Source organism: Grus americana, chromosome 15 (genome assembly GCF_028858705.1).
Source record: "Grus americana isolate bGruAme1 chromosome 15, bGruAme1.mat, whole genome shotgun sequence".
Taxonomy (NCBI): domain Eukaryota; kingdom Metazoa; phylum Chordata; class Aves; order Gruiformes; family Gruidae; genus Grus; species Grus americana.
Genome location: NC_072866.1, coordinates 16,677,897 through 16,701,781, shown reverse-complemented (window position 1 = coordinate 16,701,781; position 23,885 = coordinate 16,677,897). Strand labels below are relative to the sequence as shown.

General features: G+C 50.8%; 1 protein-coding gene across 1 annotated transcript in view; it reads right to left on the bottom strand.

The window, feature by feature from the left end:
- SYT17 (synaptotagmin 17) overlaps window positions 1-23,885 on the bottom strand; it is a 38,862-nt gene that overhangs the window by 11,420 nt on the left and 3,557 nt on the right. The window contains exons 3-7 of the mRNA XM_054842503.1: window positions 22,480-22,628; window positions 17,261-17,409; window positions 16,211-16,830; window positions 5,412-5,532; window positions 4,471-4,626 (exon numbers count right to left, since the gene is read on the bottom strand). Of these exons, the coding sequence (XP_054698478.1) occupies window positions 4,471-4,626; window positions 5,412-5,532; window positions 16,211-16,830; window positions 17,261-17,409; window positions 22,480-22,628 (1,195 nt within the window). The remainder of the gene's footprint in view (window positions 1-4,470; window positions 4,627-5,411; window positions 5,533-16,210; window positions 16,831-17,260; window positions 17,410-22,479; window positions 22,629-23,885) is intronic.

Genomic DNA, 23,885 nt, shown 5'->3' with positions numbered 1-23,885 from the left:
GGGACTCTGCTTGCTTCACAAGCCCTAAAGATCCTGTCACCTGAACACGTACAAGAGCTTATTTAGATGGAGAAAGACACGCACAGTCCCCGCGGGACCTCGGGGAGATATATATTCCCTACCTGCGAGTGCTGAAGGTTGTATTTTTTACGGTAAGTGATCAAAAGATGTTAACGAGTCACCAAGATGCAGTTTGCCCTGGAGCGCTGGTGGTTTTTATTGGGCCATCTGGGCTTTACTGCAACGCAAACAGCATTACCGATGATTGTTATTAACAACATTATAATCATTAACAAAATACCACAGAGCTTGGATTTCAGGCGTCATCTCACCTCCTGCCGCACAGCCCTGCTTTTCCAAGGGTTAGGCTGGGATTTAGAGGACAGCCTGCCCAAAATCCATCAGCGGGGAGAGCGCGGCGTCTCCCGGCACCCAGCCCTCCCGAGCGCGGAGCCTGCGGTCGCACCTCAAATATCCTTTTTTCTGCTTGGAAATGACCTCGGGCGGCAGCTGACAGCCCTGCTGCCGCGGCCAAACTCCACCTTCCCCTTCCATGGGACCAAGAATAACGAACACCTTTGTTCGCAGGTATAGGTGGTTAGGAGAACAGCCTGTCTTTTAAAACCTGCCCCACTTCCCTGCAAGAGGTGAACCCACGACTTGCGCTCAAGCAGATGATGGCACACGGGGGATGCGTGTCAAGTTGCCAAAAAACCAACAGTGGAAAAAAGAACCACCCAAAAAAGTGCATTTGTTACAGTATCTATATGGATGCTCATTCCCTAGACAACGTGTTTGATGGAGTAAATGAAAATCAAACACCTCCTCCGCTAGCTGTTTCCTCACTCGTCGTCTTTTTTCTGTCCGGACATTAGACTTGCTGTGAGTATCCGTTGCTTTCCTGGTTTTAGCCTCTTTTGGTGAGAAGCTGTGAACAGACAACACTTGCAGCAGCGATTCTGACCCTGGATGCCTCCTCCCGGAGAGGACATCTCCACCGGAGCTCATCCCACCTCACTCTGGGCACTACTCTGGGACACGCGAGTTAGCTGCAGCTCCAGTAAGCATCTGAGGTCGGAACAGAGGGGAAGGCAGAAAGACAACTTGTACAAGGCGTCCTGCACCGACGTGGAACGAGAAGCACTTTGGTCTGCAAACGCCAGTAACTTACAGTGTTGACTCCTAGCATGCCTAGAGGAGGAAAGCTCTGAGAACCAGCCCAAACCCCCCAAATCTCGGCTAACGCAGAGTTCACCCTGTGCACCCCCCCTCAGAGGCACCCACCGCCCATCTCCTAGTCCTGCTGCGCTTCAACCCCGCGTTCGGTCCAAAGTCCGGCTCCCCAGAGCACCACCGGGAAAGCGGGGAGCAGAAGGGTGCTCTACAGAACACCGTCCATCCGCGCTGCGCGCACGCGCAGTCCTTGCTAAAGTCACGGCAAAACGCTGCCTGAATTCTTGCCACAGCGCGCTACACCCCGGCAGTTTGATTCAAGACGCACACGAGAAAAACACACGGGGGAAAGAAAAAATAATTAATCTGACTTTGTCTGGTTAGTGCCTCACTTTGCAGCGTGGCACCAGCGACCCAGAGGGAGCCCGGAGCCTCCGCTGATAGGGACTGGCACGGCTCCACGGCTTTCCGGTGAAGTCAAGCCAATGTAAAGACAGCTGCAGACTGGGTCCAAAATATGAAGGCACAAAACAAGGTTCCTTTAAATTATTGAATATATACTCATTCTGGCTCCCATGACTGCTTTTACAGCTCGCTCTCCATTCAAAGCGTCATCAGCCACCCTTCAAGCAGGATTATTTTCCTCTTCAATTGGACTTTGACTCAACAGCAAATTTAATTAACTGACCTAATGGACTAGAGCTGTGGGTTGAAAAAAATAAGAAATAAAAAACAACTCCCACAAAACAGACAACTGACAGAACCACCACTGCAGCCAAAAACAACCCCAAGTGAAAACAAAAGACCTAGAGAAAAAAAACGTGGCTTTGTAGAGATGCAAAATAATAAAAAGATCCTCACGTTGCGAGGTACGGCTTCTCCACGCTGGCAGCCATTTGGCTCTTTATTGTCTTTTAACAGAGGATCCCAAAGCCCTTCACAAGCTTTTAAGCTGCACGATCCCCTGACATGCCAAGGCGGCAGCTATACGGGGAACGCCACCATCCCCACCCCAGAGCTTCAGCCCAGCTGCACGCCGACATTCATTTTATTAAAACCTCACGGATGCACACAAGAAGAACCTGGTGCTGCACTCCCTGTTGGGGACTCGCTTCCACCCACATCTGGGGCATCCCCATCACTCGGATGAGCACCGAACGTGGCTCAGCATCTTCACCCCCACCACGTCCCCTGAACCACCTCACTCCTGTGACGCCGCAGATGCCTCTGCCAGAGTCCCGATTCAAAGGTCCTCGAGACAAGACGGGCTCTTGGCTCCTCTAACAACGGGAGGAGCGCGGGCACCGGACCAGCAGAAGACTGCGTACGCAACACCACGACCAACGCCTCTGGCTCCGGCGACATACTGGCTACGCAAACCACGGATCTCAAACAGCAGAGTCCCGACCGCAGCAAAAGCAGCGAGCCCAACGATGCCCGAGCCGCACATCACCCTTCGGTCCGAGAGCGGCCACGAGAACCCGGCCCCGCTGCTCCTCCCAAAAGCTCTGCACGCTCCTTCCCAGCTTTGGAGCTGCCGGAGACATTTCTGGCCTGGGGTTATTTATTGCGATGTTCGAACCAAGCGACACGTCACTTCGAAAGTGAAGCACCACTCCAAAGGCACGGCACTGAAATCCACCTGCATTACATGTGATTATAAATCAGCTCACTTCCCATTGACTTATTTGAGAATACGTTCATTTGCACGGAAAAAAATAATCAGCCAGCCACTCATTAACGCTAACTTCATCAGCCGTGGCGAGGAGCAGCGAATTTCCCTCACCCTTCCGACGGCACGGAGCTGCTGCTCTGTTTGCCTTTTCTTCTTCTGTTAGAAAAAGGGGAAAACAAAGAAGAGAGTATTTCATGCCTGTCACGAGATCAGCTGATGGAAGCTTCCAAGAACAAATTCATCACTGCACGTGCGAGGTACAGTCAGGGTGCCGTGCATGCAAAGCGGTGATTAATTATAGACTTTTTGCTGAGGAAATTTCTGAGCACGAAGGGCAAAATTTAAATCGCTGATCAGCATCACTTTTGTTAGAACATGTTTGGAAACAAACTAATGGGTTGGAATTAGGCTCCGTACCAGCTTTGACACCTGTATCTGCCATCTAAGAAATAAAATTTTAAAATATACTTCAAAATGTGTTATTGCAGATGCAGATTCCTTTCTCTTCATCGAAAAAGCATGAGTAATGGGTGGAAAGTTGCCCAAAAAAGCGTTTGCGAAGCACGGGAGCCCAGCGTGGCAGAACAGCGTGGGTCCCACCGCCCAGCCCCTCTGCTCCTCCAGAGGGCAAGAAGATCCGATCCTGCTCCCGCCGGTGCCGATCCTCAGCTCTGCGGCACGTACGGCCTGGGCCAAGCCGTGGCATGGAAGGGAAACCCACCACTTCCCAAGGATCCCTTGCCCAGGACCTCCCCGCTGTGGAGGAGCGGAGAAGGCCACGGTGGTGTCTGCACCAGCAGGTTTGCTGCAGGGCCCGTGGCCCCAGTTCCGCCCCCCCGGTGCTGCCCAGCTGGCAGGCGAGCGCAGCCGGGGACTCCCCCCTGCTCCGAGCAGCACGCCCGAGTGCCCGTTTCTGCTCAACGTTTTCATGCCTAGAGAACAAAACCAGGAGATTCAGAAATCGTTTTTAAAAAAATAAATAAATAAAAATGAGAATTCCTATCCCAGCCAAACAGCTCCAGCGCGGACAGAGCCCTGGAGCGAGGTCAGCTCCAGGGCTGCTCCTGGCCCCAGAGCATCTCCGCAGCGCCCCGCGGCGCTGGGCACCCAGCCCCAGCAAAGCAAAGGCACGAACCAACCTGCTCACAGAACAGCCGACGTCAGCGCCAAACACCTACAGCTGCATAATCTCACTGGCAAATTACATCACGTACCAGAAGTTACCTCTGTCACTATTTGGGCCCCGGGATCGTGCAGTACTTCCCTCTCGTTCTTCTAATTTTTTGATTTTACGCCCAAACCGGTTGCCGCTGAGAAATGTAATTAACACCCCCTTCTCCTCTGCACGAAAGCGTTCCCGGCGGCACCAATTAAGCACAGGATCAACGAGGTGTGCTCCCAGCCCGCTCCAGCCGTCAGGTGGCAATGCCGGGGAAAGCTTCTGCAGAGGACAGAGTGCTAACTGAGCTTCCCCGGAGCCTCCAGACACGGACACCCCTTGCAGGGCAGCTGCTGGGACAGACACCGTCCCGTGCGGGCTCATCTGCACACCCACAACTGCTTCTTTGGTCCGCTCGGAGGCAACCCCGTCTGCGCCGAGTTGGTGCCATCGCTGCATTTACCTGTGAACACCAGGCTGGCGTTCTCCAGTTCTTCCTGTGGAACCTTGAAGCTGAAGGACTCGTTGTAGAAAGGATCTATCGTCCCCCGCATGCAAGAGGTCTTCTTGGTTTTTGTTAATTTTAAGCCGTGAACGAGCTGAATTTTCACAAAGGGATCTGACAAAAAAACCACAAACCACAGGCTTTGCGTTACAGGTGTCGGGAGTCGGTATCCCGGTCCGAGAAGGTTGGGGATGGACCAGGCTGGAAAACGGCATTTGGAAATCGCTGGGACTCGTACCGCCACGCCGCTCCCGGGGATTTGCAGCGGAGACAAAAGTCAGGCAGCTGGATTAAAAATGCTTCCTGCCAAAACCACAATTAATGGCAGCCTTGACGGAGGCCAAGTACGCTGTTCTTTTTGGGAAATGCCAATATTCTGGCAGCGGCTGGAGCAGGGAACATGGGAAAAACACCTGAGGACAAACGCACGAAGCAATTACCAGCCAGCACGCTCAGAAACGGCAGGGAGCAGCGCACGGGCACCAGGAAAACCTCACGCCGTCCACAGAGCAGCTAGGTACCATAAACGACCCCACCGCGGCACGACCAGGCAGCACGCGCATCTGCGGAACAGCGCGCAGCCGCCAACGGGCTGCCTTACGGCACGAACCACGGCAGGGATTTAGAGGCTCCTCGTTCCTCACCCTGGTTCAGAGTTGAGCTATGGCAAAGGTATTCACACCCTCCGCTTCATCCCAGGGTAAGTGCTCCAAGTACTTTCGTTATCGTTGGCTACGTATCTACATACACACGAAATGAATATCCGGAGCCTTGTATTAACAGGAACGGAGCATCCAAATCCCCCCGGGTGCCCCACAAATTGCAGCCTCACCACTGATCTGCTTTAAAGGCACATCTAAGCTGTGCACGAGTAATGTGAGAAACGCGCTGCCCTTTACCTGAACCTTGGCTCATGTCTGTCTGAAGGAGCTGTTTTGCTCTAATGATGTCCACGTTCAGTCTTCCCGCGCTGGGTAGGTAGTTCAGGGACAACAGCAGCTCTCCCAGCTCCACTTCGTTCTGCAGGGAAAAGGGAACGTGGAAATTCAGAACAGAGCTCGGAGGGGAAGGGAAGAGCAGGAAGAGAAATTAAATAAATCCCATTTGTCTAAGTGCCTGAAAACCAAATTTTAGTCACGCTCTAAGCTGCAACCAAGAACCATCTGGTGGTACCTCAGGCTGAGCAGAAACAAGAAAGAACTCTATGCCCAGGTGAAGATCGTTCTTTAACCGCCGATCCTTCACCAGCTCCTCAGCACTCGCGCAGAGAGCACCTACAAGGAGGAAGGAATACAGGGTCAGCAGCTCCCACCCACTCCATGCTGAACAGTTCCAGATGGTTCTGATCCCACCGACCTCACGTCCTCATGAACGTACCAAACACGGACCTGCTGTGGAAGAAATCCTCTTCCTCCCCACCCCCGAGGACCACACCAGGCAGCTGGGACGTTCAGGCACAAGACGGTTAATGCATCCCTGGGTCACAGGAAGGCAGTTCAGAGGAGACATCCCCTCGGCATCCAGCCCGTTCCACCCAGAGACCGCGGCACAGCTTAGCTGTGCCCTTGCTGTTCATCAGGCTGTACCACGGCCAGAGCTTCACGTCAGTAGAGCTGTTCTGCCATCATTTCCTTTCCTTCTACCTAATGATGCTTAAAACTAGTAATTAAAAAAAAAGAAGAGCTGGAGAACTGACAGCATTGCTCCTCAGACATGACAGCTTAAAATAACCTGTCCACCTTAGCACGACCTGGCTCCGAGATGCTGCTGTTGTCAGATGCAAAACGCACACAGCGAAACAACTCTGGAGACTGAAGACACACCAGCCAGCCCAGGCAGGACAGCGATCCATCGTCTCAGGTCCACGCAGGGTCTTCATCCCCCAGAGCCAAACAGTTCAAAACCAAGCCTAGATCGGGCGGTCACAGCCCGTTCCCAAAAGGCAAAGGAGCTGATGTGGTACTGCGATCATAACAAAAGGCTTAAATATCTTTAACGACACCCCAAATATTAGATTACAGAAATTGGGACTGGATAGGCTATAAAGAAAAACGCTCTGAGACAGAGTCGCAGCCTGAACGGACCCGAAAAAACGGGCTCATCAGCGGATGGGCCAGCGCACGGGGTACCCGTCCCCGGCAAAGCCACCAGCGGCTCCGGGGAAACTGAGGCGAGCACTGCCAAGAAACCCAACCAGCTCACCAATGTTCAGCTGCAAATGGAAACCACGATTTCCACTGAGCGCAGATGCACCAGAGGGCTCGGACCGAACCCGAGGAGGCACTCGGGGGAAAAGCCCCGACCCTCTGCCAGGAGCGGCACAGCATCTCCTGCCTGGCCGCCGGCAGCACAGGGCGGCTCCCGCTAACGGCAGGCCACTCGGCTCCTCACCTAACGAGCCAAACACCAAAACCGATGTCAGGTAATGGTATTAAAAGTTTTCCCCGAGGCACTTTTGTCTCCTCTCCCGTTCCTGTTGACTACTCCCGGCGAAGGCAGCGGGACGTGCGTGGCATGCAGGAGCAGGTGGCGAGCTGAGGAAGTCCTGCGCTGCAGATGCTATATAATACAATTCAATTTAATTCAATATCCTTTTTTTTGGCTTTCTACGGAAAATATGGCAACAGGCTGCCTGACTTCACATCAAAGGTCTCTGCGTTTCAGGAGCCGGCACAGCAACACCCACGTGCTCAGCCCCACGCGTTCCACGAGCAAGGGACGAGGGAAGCACCCCGCGGGGAGCTGGGTGAAGGCTGGAGAACAGCAGCGTCCTGACTCGGCCCCTGGGCCAAAAGAGTGGATCCACATCACGGATCCACATCACGGATCCTATGGCAAACCCAGGTGCCCTCCCTGCATGCTCTGCTGCCCCAGGAGCCAGCTCCAGAGCCAACGCGGCAGCGTCCGGCCCAAGCCGGCCCACCTTCTGCCTGGCCTTCCCCACAGCCCCTCTCCCACACCAAAAAAGCATCCGATTTCTTACTCCAAACTCGTTCCATCAGGAAGCCGTTCCCCAACACAAACCTGACCCAAAACGCACACGACGCTCGCAGCTCTTGTAAGGTATACATAGGTACCTACGTACACCATTGTGCCCAACGGCTGCACAGCATGAAGATCTAAGAGTCTCACATCCAAGGTGATTGAAATGACCAATACTATCATTTTTGGTTTGATTTTCCCCAAAACCGCTCCTCTCGGGTCTGTGGCTGGAACAGCCTGAAGACGTGTCTATCATGGAGAACAGTCGGTGACTTCTAAATGCATTACCAGGAGAGTAACGACGCGTCACAGCGCCAAAACACCGCCCGCAACGGGATTCACCTGAGGTACCCTTTGGCCTCAGCCCATTTTTTATAATACCAACAACATTTTTAATGTATCCAGTCTTACTTCCCACTTGCATTCACCGCCATGTCAGGTTCCATGCAGGCTTCAATTCCTAGAAATTCAGGTACATTCCGACAGCACAAATTAGGAAACTAATTAGTGATGTTTTTACCTGCTGGGAAGAGACAATCCAACAACTCCAGCCGCAAATACCAAAGCCCTGGCACAGCCAGGAGGCAAGCTGGCACCGGGCAGGGAGCTGGGACCTTTCAGGTCACCTCAAGCTTAGAGTGCTGAAAACCCAGATCAGGATTTGCAGTAATTACTCCCGGACCCATCCATCGGTGGAACCTGTTGACCGTATCCAAGACCGGCAGGAATTCAGGGGCTTCCCCAGGTCAGGGAGGAGCAGGGGAAGGCAGATCTGCACACTTCCAACACATTTACATTTATGCTCCATTTTTTAAAAATTGCCCCACATTTCACACTGACAATATCAGACTGGGCGTGTAACACCCGCCGAGGCACAGGCAGGAGAACCAGACATCTGCCCTGACCTGAACCCTCCCCAGCACCGCATCCCGTCACCCCTGCAGAGGTTACCGAAGGAGCCACCGTAACATAGCCATCACGCTGCTGCCGGGCCTTCCGTAGGGAAAGCTAAAGCTAAATCAATGATTTTCCATAGGACATAACCTAACAGGAATATTGGCACCTCTAGAAAAATAGTCTTTTTGAATATCTGGGCTTAAATTTGAGGAAGGTGAGATATAAAATGCTATACTCTGTAAGTGTGAGCCGCTGAAGTCAGAAGACAGACCACCACCAGCTTTAATGAGTCTCAGATCAGGCCCAATTTCCCAAACTGAATAGCACCTTCTGCCCCTTAATGCCTTTCAAGCATGCCCAGATTTTTGCTAATTATCTTAGGGAACGGAACATAGAATCCAGCCCAGAGAGGCCGGCAGGACGGCTGTGCTCCAACCCAGCGAGAAAGCAAGAGCCCCGTGGCAGGCAGAGCGTTTGCAGCGATAACCAAAGGTGTTCTCCGAAGGAAGCCCGGCTCCCCGGATGGCTCACCTCCCCGTACCAGTGACTCAGCCTTTTCAAGGCACTTAACTCGAGCACTGAATTGCCTCTGATTTATAAATGCATTATTGCTAGCTTAGCCGCAAGGCTCTAGGAAACATGCTTCAAATCCTGCCGCGGCGCCCTGAGGGGACATCAAGCACTCCAGAAAAGGGACCGGTGGCCACCAGCCACCACGCGTTCCTCCCCGGCACGTCGGACCAGCTCTGTCTCCACCGTGCCGTGCTGCACCACGGTCGCTAGCTTTCTCCTGTCCTTTGGTCACTGGTCATCGTTCGCAGTCAGGCACGGAATTAACGGGTTGCTCCAAGAAGCCCGAGGTACAAGGCCTACCTCCTCAGGTTTCAGTTCCCCGCGCTTCTCCCGCCAAGCTCACGCCACGGCTGATGTACCTTTGCTGACGTGACAGTCTTGCGAATAAGGCGCGCTGGTGGAGATGAAGATGGGGATGCAGACAGAGCTGCGGCTTAACGGCTCGCTGGCTTGGCGGGCAAAACGGAGACAACTGGGAGCACAGCGGGGTCCACTGTGAGATGGAGAAACGGGACCCTTCTCCTAACGGGTCAGGCAGAAGACTCAGCTCAGGGAGGGATGAGTGGCCGCAGAGGTCTGAGGCAGCTGGCGGGGTTGGTGGGGCTGCCCAGGGTGCTCCTCCAGCCCAGGGACCCGCCGAGCTCCCCTGCGCCTCGGAAACACTCCGCGTTGCCGTAACCAGCAACCCTCGCCCATCACCTCGTTTAGAGGCACTTTATCAGCAAGGGTGCTAAGATACGTCTTGCCGGGGCGCTGCGGGCACAGGAGCACGGCTTTCGTTCCATCGCATGCCGGAGCCTCCCCAAACTCCAGGCTCGCGCAGGGGCTGAGCGGAGGAGAGGGATGCTCACGCACGGGAGGTGCCAGGGGCACGTTGTTCGCCCTAGGGAGAGGAAGTGCCAGAATTTTACTTTTCCTAGCTCTTTTCATCAGGAAACTAAAACGCTGTTGGTTTCGCCTTGAATATTTTGCTCTCAGAACGCAGTGTGCAGAGGTGCTCCTCAGGCACCGACTGCAAAGCCATCATTTTAGCTGCCATTATTATGCTGATGATGCGCTGATTTGTGCCGAGATCCCAGATGACCCTGGAAAAGCAATTTCCTGTTTGATGAGGTGCGGAGTGACACCAAGTCTGGGATGTCTGAGACTCTCCTGAAGCTCTGATTAACATTTCACTCCTGGCTGTTCCTCTCCGCAGCTGTATTACACAGCCAGGCGTTTGGATTTGCAGCCTCGGGCTCGCCTGTGATCCAGAACCTTCTGCAGTTACCGTTTGGGTTGAACCAGACACACATAAGAAGTTTTTGGGTTTGGGTTTGGTTTTTTTTTTCTTTTCTGTCATCTCTGAAACACAAAGGGGCTACCCTCAAGGGAAGACGACTTTTTAATTAATGCCATTTGCACATCTTGTTTGGATTAGGGCGATTCCCTCCTTGCAGCCCCCCCAGACTGTTTGCTGTGCATTGCTACACCACCAGCAAAATTCTGCAGCTGAATCCCTCCCCGGTTCCCGATGGGAACCAGAGCACATTACATCAGCACAGACATCTATGCAACGCTCCTAATGAAGTTTCAGATTGATTTTCCTCCTCAAGGTTATCTGTGATGGTACCTCCAGGCACATTAGAAAACTGATGGTTTAGAACAGTTTGCTCTAACAGGCTTTCTGCAGCATCCTGTCACACACAGCCATCATTGCAGGAAGGCTCAGCTAGTAAGGACCAGAACCTGGAAAAAAAAAAAGTATCCTTACGAATGGGTAAGGACAGTGTTACCTATGTAACAGGCGCCGAGGAGATGCATGATGAAGAGAGTCACAAAATCCCTTCTAAAGTCTAACTGGCTTTCATCAGTTTGGCTGGCCATGAGAAAACCTCTCCTGTGCCAGGACCTTCGGGAAGAAGATTTCCTATGGAGAGGTCTTGCCCACGTCCCCCACCAACCCCTCCTCAGCAAAATACACCCCACAGCATCCCCATCCTCCGCAGAAAGGGTACGGAGTGACCAGCACAGAGGGAAAGGTGACTGAGATATCAGCTGGAAGCAGAAGAGACAGATAAGGATAAAGAGGAGAAAATGATCAAGAAGAAAAATTTCTCAGTGCTGAAGCTTTAGAGACTGGAAAAGGAAAGGGAAAAAAACCCACTGAAACGGATCAGGGGAAAAATAAAGGTACGGAGTGGAAGAAAGATGGTAGAATGTCATAAACCACAGTACAACAACAAACCACAGGTTAAGAGCCAAACGTGTTGTCGTCGTGACGGACAAGCGTCCATCACGGCATCCCGTCACATTCCCCCAACTCCAGAGACCTGCGGGGTGGTGGCATCCCACCTCCAGCCAGGCTTTGCCCAGGGCGTCTCTCCCGCGGACTCGGGTAAACTGCCAGGTTGATTTTAACATCCCGTTAACGAGCGAGCATAGCCCCACATAACCAAACCACGATCGTCATCAGCGATTCGCATCATTCTTTAATTAACCAGCCGCTAAGCTTTTGGAGTGCTGAAAAAAATAAAAAAATAAAAAAAAAAAAGGAAGAAAAGGAAAAATCCTGACAACATTCACTTTCGTATTTAACTTCCCATGACTGTGTCATGAACACGGACCCCCATTCCACACCGACGCACACCACCTCGAGCCAACTGTTGCGCCAACCCCCTGAACCAAGTCTCTGCCTCTCCAATGCTCTATGCCTGTACGAGAGACGGTGCTGGCGTTATTTTCAATAACGCACTGTGCCACCAAACAGAAGGCATCCCCTCCGTTCCCCAAGGACGGCTCCTTCTCAGGGCTGCACTGGGTAAGCCAGGGAAGAAGGGTGCCAAGAACAAACCTGGTACATCTGGAGGCCTCCGAGCCACACGCCATAACCAAAATGAGTCATTACCTGACTTACAAATTCCTTTCTCCCTTTTCCTTCCCAGCCAAGGCACGGTAAGAACAACAGTGCAGTACTTCTCGTAGGCTTATCCCTGAGACGGGAATCAAAAATTGCAGAGACCTGCCATAGAAAAACCACTGCATTTGTGGAGCACGTACCATTTTGAACACAAAAAGCTGAGAGCTCCTTAAATGACTGTCACTCTAGTGCACTCATAGTACAAAGTTAAAAAAGCAAGTCCAATACATACCCCTTCTACCATAAAAATGGCTTAATTTGAGGGGAGAAGGAATTTTTATGCTATTTTCCCACCGTGACCAGGCAAATTTTTTTTCTTTTGCGGAATGATCTCCAAGCTCTCATTACTGCTGGTCTAAAACATTTATTCCTGCCCACTCAAATCTGCCAAAAGACAAATGAATCATATGTCAATAAAACTTGGGGTCCTGAACATGTGCTTCAGAATTAATCTTAACGGCAAAATGTGCGAATCCGAGCCCAGCTACAGCAAGGCCTGCCAACTTCGTTCATGGTAATTAAGCAAAGCCACACACATTTAAGGGGATATTTTGGGAGCGCAGAGTGTTCCTATGGGGACTGGACTCAAGAGCTACTCCATGGGCAGCTTTAGAAACACATTAATTACCCTGCAAGGAAAAGCCTCCCAGAACTACCAAGGATAAAGAGTTTGGCAATACCTGCACCGACATTTCCTACAAGGAGTAAGTCCTTCCGCCCAGCTGCTGCCTCTGATGATAGGGTGGATGGCAGCTGCCCCATGCCCCCGCGTGGGACCCAATCCCCCAAGCGCTCAGTGCAGAACTACAAAAGCACTTCTGTACACGTACAGTCTTTTGCCTGCAGCTTAGCATCGAGCGGTTCGTTGCGCTGGTTCCTCCGGGCTGAGAGGACAGCACGCTGCTCACCCACATTTGGGTTCTCTGACGACTCATTCCCGACATAACGAGCACGGCAATGCCGCACAGCCCACCTCGTTATGCCCAAGGTAAGTTCTCAGGCTGTCAGTTAACGAGCAGCTCCACGAGGTGGTAATAAAGATGTTCTGCTATTAATGACGATGGGCTTTCGCCCATTGAGGAGCTGTAGGTCCCATCCACAGCCCTAAGGACCTTATCCCGGTCGAGCTCGCAGCAGAGCCAAGGGAGCTGCACGGCTGGACCATGCCTCAGCCTGGGACAAACCCACCTGTCCCTGCCCACACCAAAAGGCTGCTGGCGTCCCCCGTCTTTTTTAGCAGGGCGCACTCGTGCCGGCGTAGTCCTGCGCTGAGGCAACGTCCCAGCTCTGGGCTTGACGGGGCTCAGCGTGATGGTGGGACAAGGACTCAGCACCTGACTTTATGAGCACGCCCCATGGCAATGGCTTCCGGGTGGGTACGGCAAGCGCAAAACAGACGTTCATCTTAGCTGATACCATTCAGGCCGCTGCTCTTCCACAAACCATGCCCCATCCCACTCCCACCAGTATGAAGATAAAACCTTCTCCACGGCTCCTGCCATCTGCACTCACTTTCCTCCATCTCTCCAGCTCATCAGGTTTCTGCCTATAAATACCAGTTAAAAAAATTCACGCGTTTTGTGTCTGTCATCTTTACATATCGCGTCTATGCCTGTCTGTTTTCCTCTCCCGCCTGGTGCTGGTTTTCCAAGCGCCTGCTTCAGCGTTTCCTCCGCCACGATCCTTATCGCTGGGGGGGTGCTGCTGCTCCACGTCAGAGCCCCGGGGCAGCCAACCCGGCCTGGAAAATTGTCATCGACTCATGATCAGAACTGACTTGGGTTCAACCCAGCAAGAAACTAATAAAGGCTATCTGTCCCTCATCTAATCAAGCAAAGAAGTGAGAAGTATAAAAAAAGTTGTCAACACGTCAAATCTATCATTCCACAGGCAGAATCTTCCAACTAGCAATCAAAGAAAAAAAAAAAACCCTCACAATTTTCTAGCACAAGCATCGCTGTAAGTGCAAGACATTAAAATGCAGTTTTTCAATGTAATGACCTTTATTGTTTTACTTCTTCCAGGATTTATTTTAACCCTTCGATCAATGCATTTAACTTTAATCACTACTAAGAGAAAATATGCCTTACTCAATGAACTTTAAAAATCTTCTCACCGAGAAAACATGGGAAAATGATACCAAACACCCTCCGTGGCTATCCTAGCACAAGCGCTGCTGTTCTCTTTCGGTCGCAGGCTGTCAGCTAAGGCCCGGCCAAAAAGAACAAGGAAGGATGAAAAGACTGAAACAAGGCACTTTTTGCTTAAATTAAGTTTTTCCATATGATAGGAAGCAGATAAATGCAAAAGGCTTGTAAGGTTAGGCCTGCCCCTTCGGAGGGAATTTTCTCTTTTTCTCCTTCCTTTTATAAATATCAGAAATGCCAATTTCTGCATAAACGATTTCTCTTGAATCCTGGTGAAGCAGACAGCACTGCTGAAAACAGCAACAGCTTTCAGTGAGACTCTGGAGAGGGAGGGAGGAAGGGCTGGCCGAGATGATCTTCTCTAATCGAGGTCTGTGTTAGCCGTGGAATGAACCCACGTCACTGATAAAGAGATATATGACACAGAGAATATTTATCATGCAAAAGCGGGGGGGCAGGGGGGAAGCAAGGCTGCACGGCGTGAATCACGGGAGGGTAACGGGATGCAACGAGGAGAGTTCTGTCCTCGGATACACAGCGCAGAGCCCGTGATGAACCACGAATACCAAAGAGAAAAAGAATTGTTGCAGGCATTTGTAAATAAAGATTTGGGGAAAAGGCCCAGGCAGCGAGGGGAAGGCAGGAATATCTGCCCTTGTTCATTTTCCTTACGAACCATTTCGTAACACAGCTGTCCCCTCAGCCCCACCGCCACTCCGCCGAGCAAAGCGGATCCCGCTGCCACCAAGCCACGTCCTACAGAAAGACACGCTCGGGGACCCCACGATTTTGCCTCGCGCACAACTTTCAGAACTTTCCTTCTTGCGTGAGCGATGTTCAGGCTAATCCCGTAACGCTCCTACTGCGGCAGATCTAGCGGGCTCTCTTGCCGTCATCGGCGGTCTCGACCTTCTCCCTCGCGCGCCGCAGGAGGTCTGAGGAAGGGGGAAAAGCGTTCCCCAGCCCCTCTGCACCCTGAGCGGGGGCAAAGCAGAGTCAGAGACCCGGCTGACTTCACGTATAAACACTGCTCGGCGCGTTGTACCTCCACAAGCGTCTGATCACAAGGTTCCGCTCCAAACCAGGTGCTCAGACCCACGCCACGAATCAGCAGTGAGGCCAGTGATTTACTGCCCATCTCATCTAACACCTCTGGCTACGGCACCCTTTTGTGAACACATAAAAATCAAAGAAAACGTGACCCATCCAAGTTCACACAGGGCTCTGAAACTTAGAAACTGCAATCCCAGAGCCGGCAAGGAACTGGGACAGGCAACTCTGTCGTACCCACCCGGAGCCGTACCCCCGTCCTTAGCACAAACGTCTGAGGTGCTGCTCATGCTACGCTCTTAGCTTGGCGTTTTACGGAGTCCTGTGCCCCCAGCTACGTAGGTGACGCTGCCGGTAGTAAATGCGGTAGCTAACGGCCGCTCCTGGTTGCAAAGCTCAGACCTTCCCGTTGAACAGCTCTTTTCCTGGCGGGCGAGGCGGTGGCACTGCCCGGGGCCCTTTCCTCGGGACAGAGACGGAAGCACACGGACCCTCTGCATCTCCTCTTCCCGTCCCATCGGACGGTCGAATCTAGTCCAGACTGCACGCCCAAACCCGCACGCACGCAACGTGCCACTTCCATCAGACAAAATCTACGGCAAGTTTATTTCCTTCAGGGACATGAGGAAAATACATCTACCGCTACCTTGCCGCTTTTCGCTTGTGCATTACGCCGTGAGCCTGCAGAGATTTTGTCTTCTATACGCTTTCTTGAATCAAATCATTACTGAACCGGCACCAGTGGTTTAACTCATGCTCCCAAAGCACAGCCACGTTAACCACCCCAGGGGTGACCCGGGTGGGACGGCGTCACTGCGGCGTCGAGGAAAGGACGCAGGTCACTGCAGTGACAAGGAAGAGCTTCCGAAAGGCGCAGGCTTCAAAAGCAGTCTGGATTTGTTCTCACTAGAGTTGGCACAGGGTCTTTTGCCGTGCCACCTCCTTTGAATGGCAAGGAGGACAGCTCCTCTACCTCACGCTATTAGCCCTAAGACCACTTACAGGCCCAACATCATTTCGACCCGGCGGATGCTGTACTAACGAAATGGCAATGACTAATTAGAAACTGCATTACGTGCCAACAAGCAAAGGAACCGCACAAAAAAAACAGCGAGAAAAATTGTGGCGATAATCTGATAAATGCTGTTACCTGCGAACTAGGCACAAGGGCTTTCCACCAGTGTCCGCCTTTCACAAGGTCTACATCGCTCAAGGGCATTGACACTTTGCCAATAACACAATGGCGTGAGAATTTGTCAAAATCCACTACGGTTAAAAGCAGAGTTCTTCTCTGGGCTTCTAAAAAGGGGATTTCAAATGTGTACCTCTCTTCAAACACCGGGTTCTGCGTTTTGCGTTTCACTCCGGTCTGCTTGGAGTTCTTCTGATCGGGAAGAAGGCAGATCTTCACGTAGGGGTTGGAGTGAGCCATGTCTTGCCTTGCACCGTCGTAAGAAATCGGAGGGGGCAGATCTTTAGCCTCAATGACTCGCACTATTAGATAATTATGCAACAGGTCGTACTGAGTGCTAAAATGCAGCATGCCCAGCTGATACTTCGATAAGATCTCCTCATCTGTCAAGGAGTCCATATCATCGCTATTCGAGTCAAGGGAGTACAGTCTTGGTTCAAATTTTCTAAAATAGTCATCCGGGGTATAGGTTTTTCGCAGGATAGTCGGCTGAACTATTTCTTTCTTAGCTCCTATTATTCCAAACTCGATAGGTTTAATGTCAATTAACGGAGAACTTGGCCTCCTCGACTCTAAACCTAAACGAGAGAAATGCACAAATACAACTGTTAGAAACTCAACTGAAGCCGTTACAGGCGCAAGTCAACTTGTGCTTCTCCGGGCACGGCTATCGCGCGTTTGTGCGATGCCCAGCACGGCAGGCTCCCCAGTGGGACTTTTCACCGTTGCATTGCAAACAATTAATCGCACCCTCAGTTACGCTCAAGTGCAAGCTCAGCAACTCTCTCTCCCCCAACCGTCCACTTTCACATGCAATTACCATGCACATGCTTCAGCAAGAGAAACAGGGCTGGCCCCTTCCACCGTGTTCCTGCAGAACAGGATGAGATATTAATCAAGGTACCTTCAACTTGACTTGATTCCCTGTCTAAAAGATGAAAGAGCAAGCACCACAGTTTGATTTTCTTCCCCACAAGAATTACATTAATGTTGGAAGGACGACCTTACTTGAAATCCGCCTGGTGAGGCTGTAAGCGGACCGTGATGCATCTGAAGACGACCGCCGTCTGTCAGGGGAAACATCCTGAAGAGCGGGAGGCAGCTCACTGATTGTATTATCAGAGTCTCCATCTTTGTCCTCATTCTGGCTGCTTATCCTGTTATAACGAGAGACCTTTGGGTGATTCAACCCAGTAAAAGGAGTATATACAGAATAAAAATGCCTTCTGATATCCTGGGTCTAATCTTGGGTGCACATCCCTGGATGCTGCAGGGCATCTCCTGATCTCTCTGGCAAGCAAAACGCTGAGCAACTGACTTCAGACCTATGTAAAAACCAGATTCTTTATCTTCCTCCCTGCCTTTCAGACAGAGTTATATCAGTATTAGAGCACGACACAGGCCCCACCGGCATGTGCGGCCCAGATCCTGATCAGAAGTATTATATTTGTCTTTAACAAAAAAGAAAGGGAAAAAAAAACCACCCCCAAACATTAGCTTATTGCTGTAAATTCACAGCTACGCTTTGGGAGCACGTCCTTCACTAGGAAGGAACCAGCATGGGAAACCACCACGCTCAGCCATCTCAACCCTACCACACACCTCTCTCCGTAAGATGTCGCTTTGCAGGTACGCCACTAAGGCTTCAAAACTCGGTCTTAGAAATACAGGTCACTAACAGCTATTTATTGACGTGACTTTGTAACTAATTGGCTGCTTTCTATCCACTTCCATAAAGCAGAGGTGACTCTCACGATAGCAATTTCACTGCCCAGGGGTCTCGGTGGGAGCAGGGAAGTTGGCAGGATCTAAAGAACAAAGCAAGGTGCGGTGAGAGCTGCAGCATCTGTGAGAAGACGCGACAGAAGGCTGGCATCATAAAGCAGCCCACAGGTAACTGCCATTTTGGTTTATATATATAATCTATGTTGTTTTCATATAAAACCACATTCTGGTTAAAAACCTGAACGCGTCGCAGCCACAGCGGCTCACAAAAGCAGCCGGGACCTCCCAACCTTGACCAGACGAAGAGCAAGAGCAGGCAGTAACAAGCGGAGGAGATGAACCTCCCGCTGGCCGTGCAGAGGGGAGCGGCTGGCAGACATCTGCCTGCGGCAGTAAAAGCACACGAGGGTACGTGACGCAGGGTGCGCGTCACGCAAAATAAGCCTTTGGGTTAATCCACAAGACGGAGTACTCCAAAAAATAGCAGCAGATCAGAAGGAAAGCGCCGGCATGGAATGAGCAATGCAAAGAGGAACGCCGGGTGAGCTGCGCTCCCGATTCGCCCTTCTACGGGCACAGCTCGGCTGGGTGTAAACGCAGCACGTGGAATCATTTGCTTCAGTAACCAACGACTGGACTAGAGCGATAAACGTATTCTGCAAAAAGCAGTAAGCTCACAGGAAAGGCCCCCCCAAATACAAAATAGATTGAAACCGGAATTTCTTACCCCAATTCACAAAGTTCACAGCGGGATCCATGCAAATCTCAGCAGCGCAGAGTCACACAACTCATCCACATTAAAAAAATAAATCTGCTAATAATCAAACCCAAACCCTGTGCTAAAAGGGGCGTACGATATTTGCACAACTCTGCAGCCCATTAAAGGCAGTCCAAATCATGCAGTTTGACATATAATCAGTACTTGGAGCACAAACAGCTTTTTCACGCCTAAATGCGGGTCTACGCAACCATAGGTAGCGTTGGGATACGCTGGTGTTTGAGAAGCAGGCGCACAGAGCGAGGAGAAGGCAGGGTGAAAAGGGAATCAGGAAGAGAGGCATTAAGGATGTTCTACAACGGGTAAACGTAATAGTGAGTTAATAACATACAGATGACCTTTAGTAAGGAAATTGCTACTGAGCCACAATAATTTTTCCTCAAATAAACTTTGGCTCTGGTTAAAGCAGCTCTGTTTCTGTTTAATCCGAACCTTTGGGAAGAGGAGTCGCGTCCTGATTTCAGTTCAGTCTCACAGACCGCGCACCGTTTATCTTTGGGGTTTAGGCACAATATTCCGCAACAGGCAGCGCCGACAGACACCCTCGCTCACAGCCCAGCGCTACAAAGACCAAGGTGCAAGCGCTCCTCGTGGCATAACAAGAAGCCACCGTGCATTCAGGTCAATACAATTAGACTCAATTCAGCACGAATTTTTTTTTCCTAAGTTGCCACTGTAAGAAAAAAAAATAAATTATCAGAAAGTGAGAAAAATCCACAGTCTCCCAAGAGGAAGGGCTTAAACCTGCAGCTTTAACATCCCTTCCTGAATTTCCAGGATGTTGAGGTGTCTCAGAGCTGCCAAAGGGAAAACCTACGGGCAAAACCTAAAGGATGGATTATTAAGCACGGCCATCCGGATGTTTGCTGGTAGGCCGATGAAAACCATAAAAGCGGTTTTCCCCCGGGGACTGGGTGGGGAGGTGAGGAAGGAGCACGTTGCATTCTGCATTATACCAGTGTCCTGGGCCCACGAAGAAGGGGGAAAGATCTCGGCTGAAAACCTGGATGTGTTTTTAAAATACTTTCAGGTTACGAGCAGGGAATACAATAAATTGATTTGTTCCCAAATTCAACGCACGCATCTACATGCAGAATATGGTGGTGTCCAATCAGTCTTTCATTTTAGGGGTTTCCACTGAATCCAAAACCTCCCCTTTTCAAAAATAAAATAAAAAAAAAAAAAAGGACAAGGGGTCAATTGCCATAAGCAGATCTCTGAGCACTTAAAAACATCCCCATTAAACACCTTATTCTGAGACCAATTCCAAACCCTTACTCTGCTCACACATCTAACTCCAGACATTGGTTACGACCTCCAAAAACGCATGTGGAGATTTAAGAGTATAAGATCAACACGGTGAAAACAGAAACCTCCTTTGGCTTCTGAATTCTGAGCTGCACGGGATTGTTTCCACCTTAAACCTGCACACACAAAAAGCGTAGCCCTCCTATTGATCAGCAAACAAAATCACCGTTTCTGTCTCCTGCCTTCTACTCTCTTTTCGTCCTCCACAGCCTCGTTCCTCTGCAGGCTCGCTTCCTCCCCCTCGCATCCCCTCTCCTCTGCTCTCTGTGTCCTCCTTGCCCAACTCATTTCTGGGTTCCCTCACCGTTTTTCCAACCAAGTCAGCCTGGAAGCTGAAAGCATCACCATCTTCCCCGGCACCACCCTGGGTCCACCCCAGGTCAGGAAGAGGAGCCATCAGCCTTTCCAAGCAAGCAAAGCCTGATCTTCAGCTTCCACATCAACGTGTTCACAGGCGTCCTTAGAGACCACAGGATTCGCAACAGCGCCAGAGGAGATGGTGACTTCAGCGACCCTGAGCACCCACGTCTCCTCGCAAAGCAAGGCTACTTCGCTTGCGTGTCCTCTTCTTGGATGCCTGCTGCCCCTCTCGGGCACCGCCTCTGGGAACTCGCCTTCTCTCAGCACTAGAGCACAACAGGGAGACCCTAACTGCACCAGACTGCCTGAAGCTGGAAGGAGAGGTGGATGCATGACCTGGGCTGGGGTCCTGGGACCTACCCAGAGCTGCTAGCACGAGTAGGTGCAGCATAAAGTGCAACACGGTTGAAGAACTGGGCTTTTTCCCCCCCATCCCCCAGAGCGCACTGTCCCCTGCGTAAGGCCATTCCGATAAGTTGACCGTAGAGGCTTTCAGATGGAGCAGGACTGGGGGAAAACAACACGGGCTGGAGAGAGCATTTCACGAGTCCAAAGGTCTCCATGTTCTCTGCCTGTGGCAAAGTCCAGCTCATCTGCAAAGTCACCACACATCCGAGTTTTGAGATCAAACGAAGAACAGCGCTTCAGTGCTTACAACGCCCCTTTGGCCAGCCAGATGGATCCAGCAGACAAAACCTACACCGTGGGACAATCACCCCACGCCCCCAAACACACAGGATGTCCCTTCTGCTCCTCAGCGCACCCAAGGAACTCCGAAGCATCCTCTCACAACGAGCCCAGCTACTTGTTCCCAAGTATGTAATTGCTCCTGCAGCAATCGTTCTACGTCCAATATTGCAACCTCATCACTGTGTTCTCCTGTGCGCAACGCTTTCCTATTTAGCATTGATTTTGTTTCCATTTCCCATTAATTGCAGGTGAATCCATTTCTAGGCATATATCAGACTCTTAAATATGCTGCTCCACATTTAAAAACCACTCAAACACATCTTGAACATCTCTATTTTTATTGCTTCAGTATTAATTACCATCCTATTCTACCCGGATTCAGAAGAGCATATAGACAAGACTGCAATTTAAACATGAGACAATTTATTTCCTGCAGCACCAAGACATGGACCTTCCAGACCTGACGCAGAGTAACAGTAGGCACTCGCAGGAGTAGATACAATTAACTGTCTCAGTGCCTGGGTACCAACTTCTGAGCATCGTATGATGCGCTAAATAGGCATCTCCTGTGCCACAGCGACTGGACACACCGAAGCCGCGTCCATCAAACGACCTGCTCTCACAGACGACAGCCCAGGCGGCAGAGCAGACGCTAAAAGACCTCCGCTCCCTTCTTGGTTTCATTAACGCCTCCACAGGGTCCCCTCTGTGCTGCAAATTCCCAAACGAGGGGGAATAAAACAGGGAAGGTTTCACTGACTTTCTTTGTAAGGGATTTGCAAAAACACCAATCAAAGCCCCAGAAAAAACCCGGCATCGCCGCTGGTTTTTAATGATTCAAGAGGGAATCTTGAAGGGTACTAAGATGGCGCAGGAGATCTTGCTAAACGAAACTTTAGATGAATTTCCCCTCTTGAGCACGCACGAGGTATGCCTTTCCTCTGCCTATGAGATAACCACCTTCACGCTAGGATAGGAAAATGTTTCGAAACCACCTCATCAGCATTTCAGCTACGTTGAAGCGCTCCACAGGGCTGGTCCGTCTGAAGAGGAAACAGGACTGGAGATGAAAAGCAGCTTTAGAACGGGGTGCACAACTGAACCAGTTATCAGCTCGCTACGCCAGCTTACAAAATAACTTCTGTCTTACTCATCAGACAAGTGTTTTACAAAGACTAACCTTAGCATTTGAGCTTACAGGGCTGCCCTTTTTCACCCAGCCCGTGTTCCCACCCTCAGCAGAAGGTTCCTCCTTCCCGCGCGGCATCCTCTGAACGTCCTATCGCCATTGCGTATCAATACTCTCATCGCAGCTGAACAGCCCTGCTCCTCGGTTAAAGCTATGAAATTGTGCATCTAAACTTACAGCCAGGCTGGAGTTTGAGCAGGAAAAGGTCCCAGGATTTCAACTTCATCTTCATTTGTTTGACAACAGCTACAGTCGAAACACTTCTGACAACAATTTCTACAAGTCCACCGGCACAGCAAGAGATCCGAGATCCTAGCGAGCAGACCCTGAAGCCATTGGAAACCAAAGTACAAGATTACAACCCATCAATAGCTATTGAGAAATAACATTCAGCTGTATTTATGTTGGTGCTTCTGCAACAGAGCATTAAGAACTGTATTTATTCCATCTATATCAACAGACAAGTGCTATGCAGTTACCAGCCCAACTTCACTGATGCCATAACAAGGCAGGAAAATAAGCATTCACCGCAGGTATTTTCCCTCTAGTAGCAATGTATTATTATGTAGGTTGGCGAGAGGGTGATTTACAAAACGCTATGGCACAGCGATACGCTAGAGCCCAAACATGCTTTTTCTTTCACGCACATCAACAAACTAATACATCGGCAACTGTTCAACGGAAGGAATTAAAAACAGAAGGTAAGTGAAAGCTCGGATTTAAGCCGGCATGGGTCTATTTAATTAACACCACAATGTGAACACTCTTTGTCCCTGTAGATGTATCAGCACACAGGATTTGTAGGATCCATCCACACGCAGCATTACAGCCCAACAAGCTCGCCACTAAAACGGATTAGCAAAAGCACACGATCCGCGTGCCTCCCCTCTGCTGCGATGATTAATTTAATGAAGAGCCTTCGACAATTTGTTGGGGTTTTTTAAAAAAGAAGTTACTTGACCCAGAAAAGTATTTCATTTCTTAGGTTTCCGCGGTGGCAGTATCACCCGTAACGGTGCTCCTCCGCTGTTACAACCACGGGGTGTGAGCACCAGCCCGCCGCCCCACTTCCACGCCATCCCGCCACTCCGAAGCTCTGCTTGCTTCAGGAGGAGCAGAAAGCCAACCCTCAGCCCATTTCCCACCCGCGCCAGCTCCACCCTCTGCGGTTCATAAGGCGGCTCATTAAGCAGCGCAAGGGCACTGCTAATAAAGGGCATCGCTCCGTAGTCACGGAGGGGAGACACGCAGCTGCAGGAGCACAGCAGGTACGCATCCAGGGTCAAATCGCTTTCCGATTGTGTATGACCTTGAAATGTTCCTAAGAAGCTTTAGAAATAAAGCATGGGAGATTTTCTCCGTAGATATCCCCCCAAAATACTTGAGACATTTGCAGTATTCACGAGCGTGCAGATACAAGGGCACTATCACACCACGCACGGGGTTTCCCCTGAGGAACGCGGATCTGCAGAGAAGACTCCGCAGGAACTTTTTTTTTTTCCCCCTCCAGTAAAACACATGGTTTTTTCCATAAACAAAATCTGAACATTGCACACACACACAAAAAATAAAGTTACCAGCCC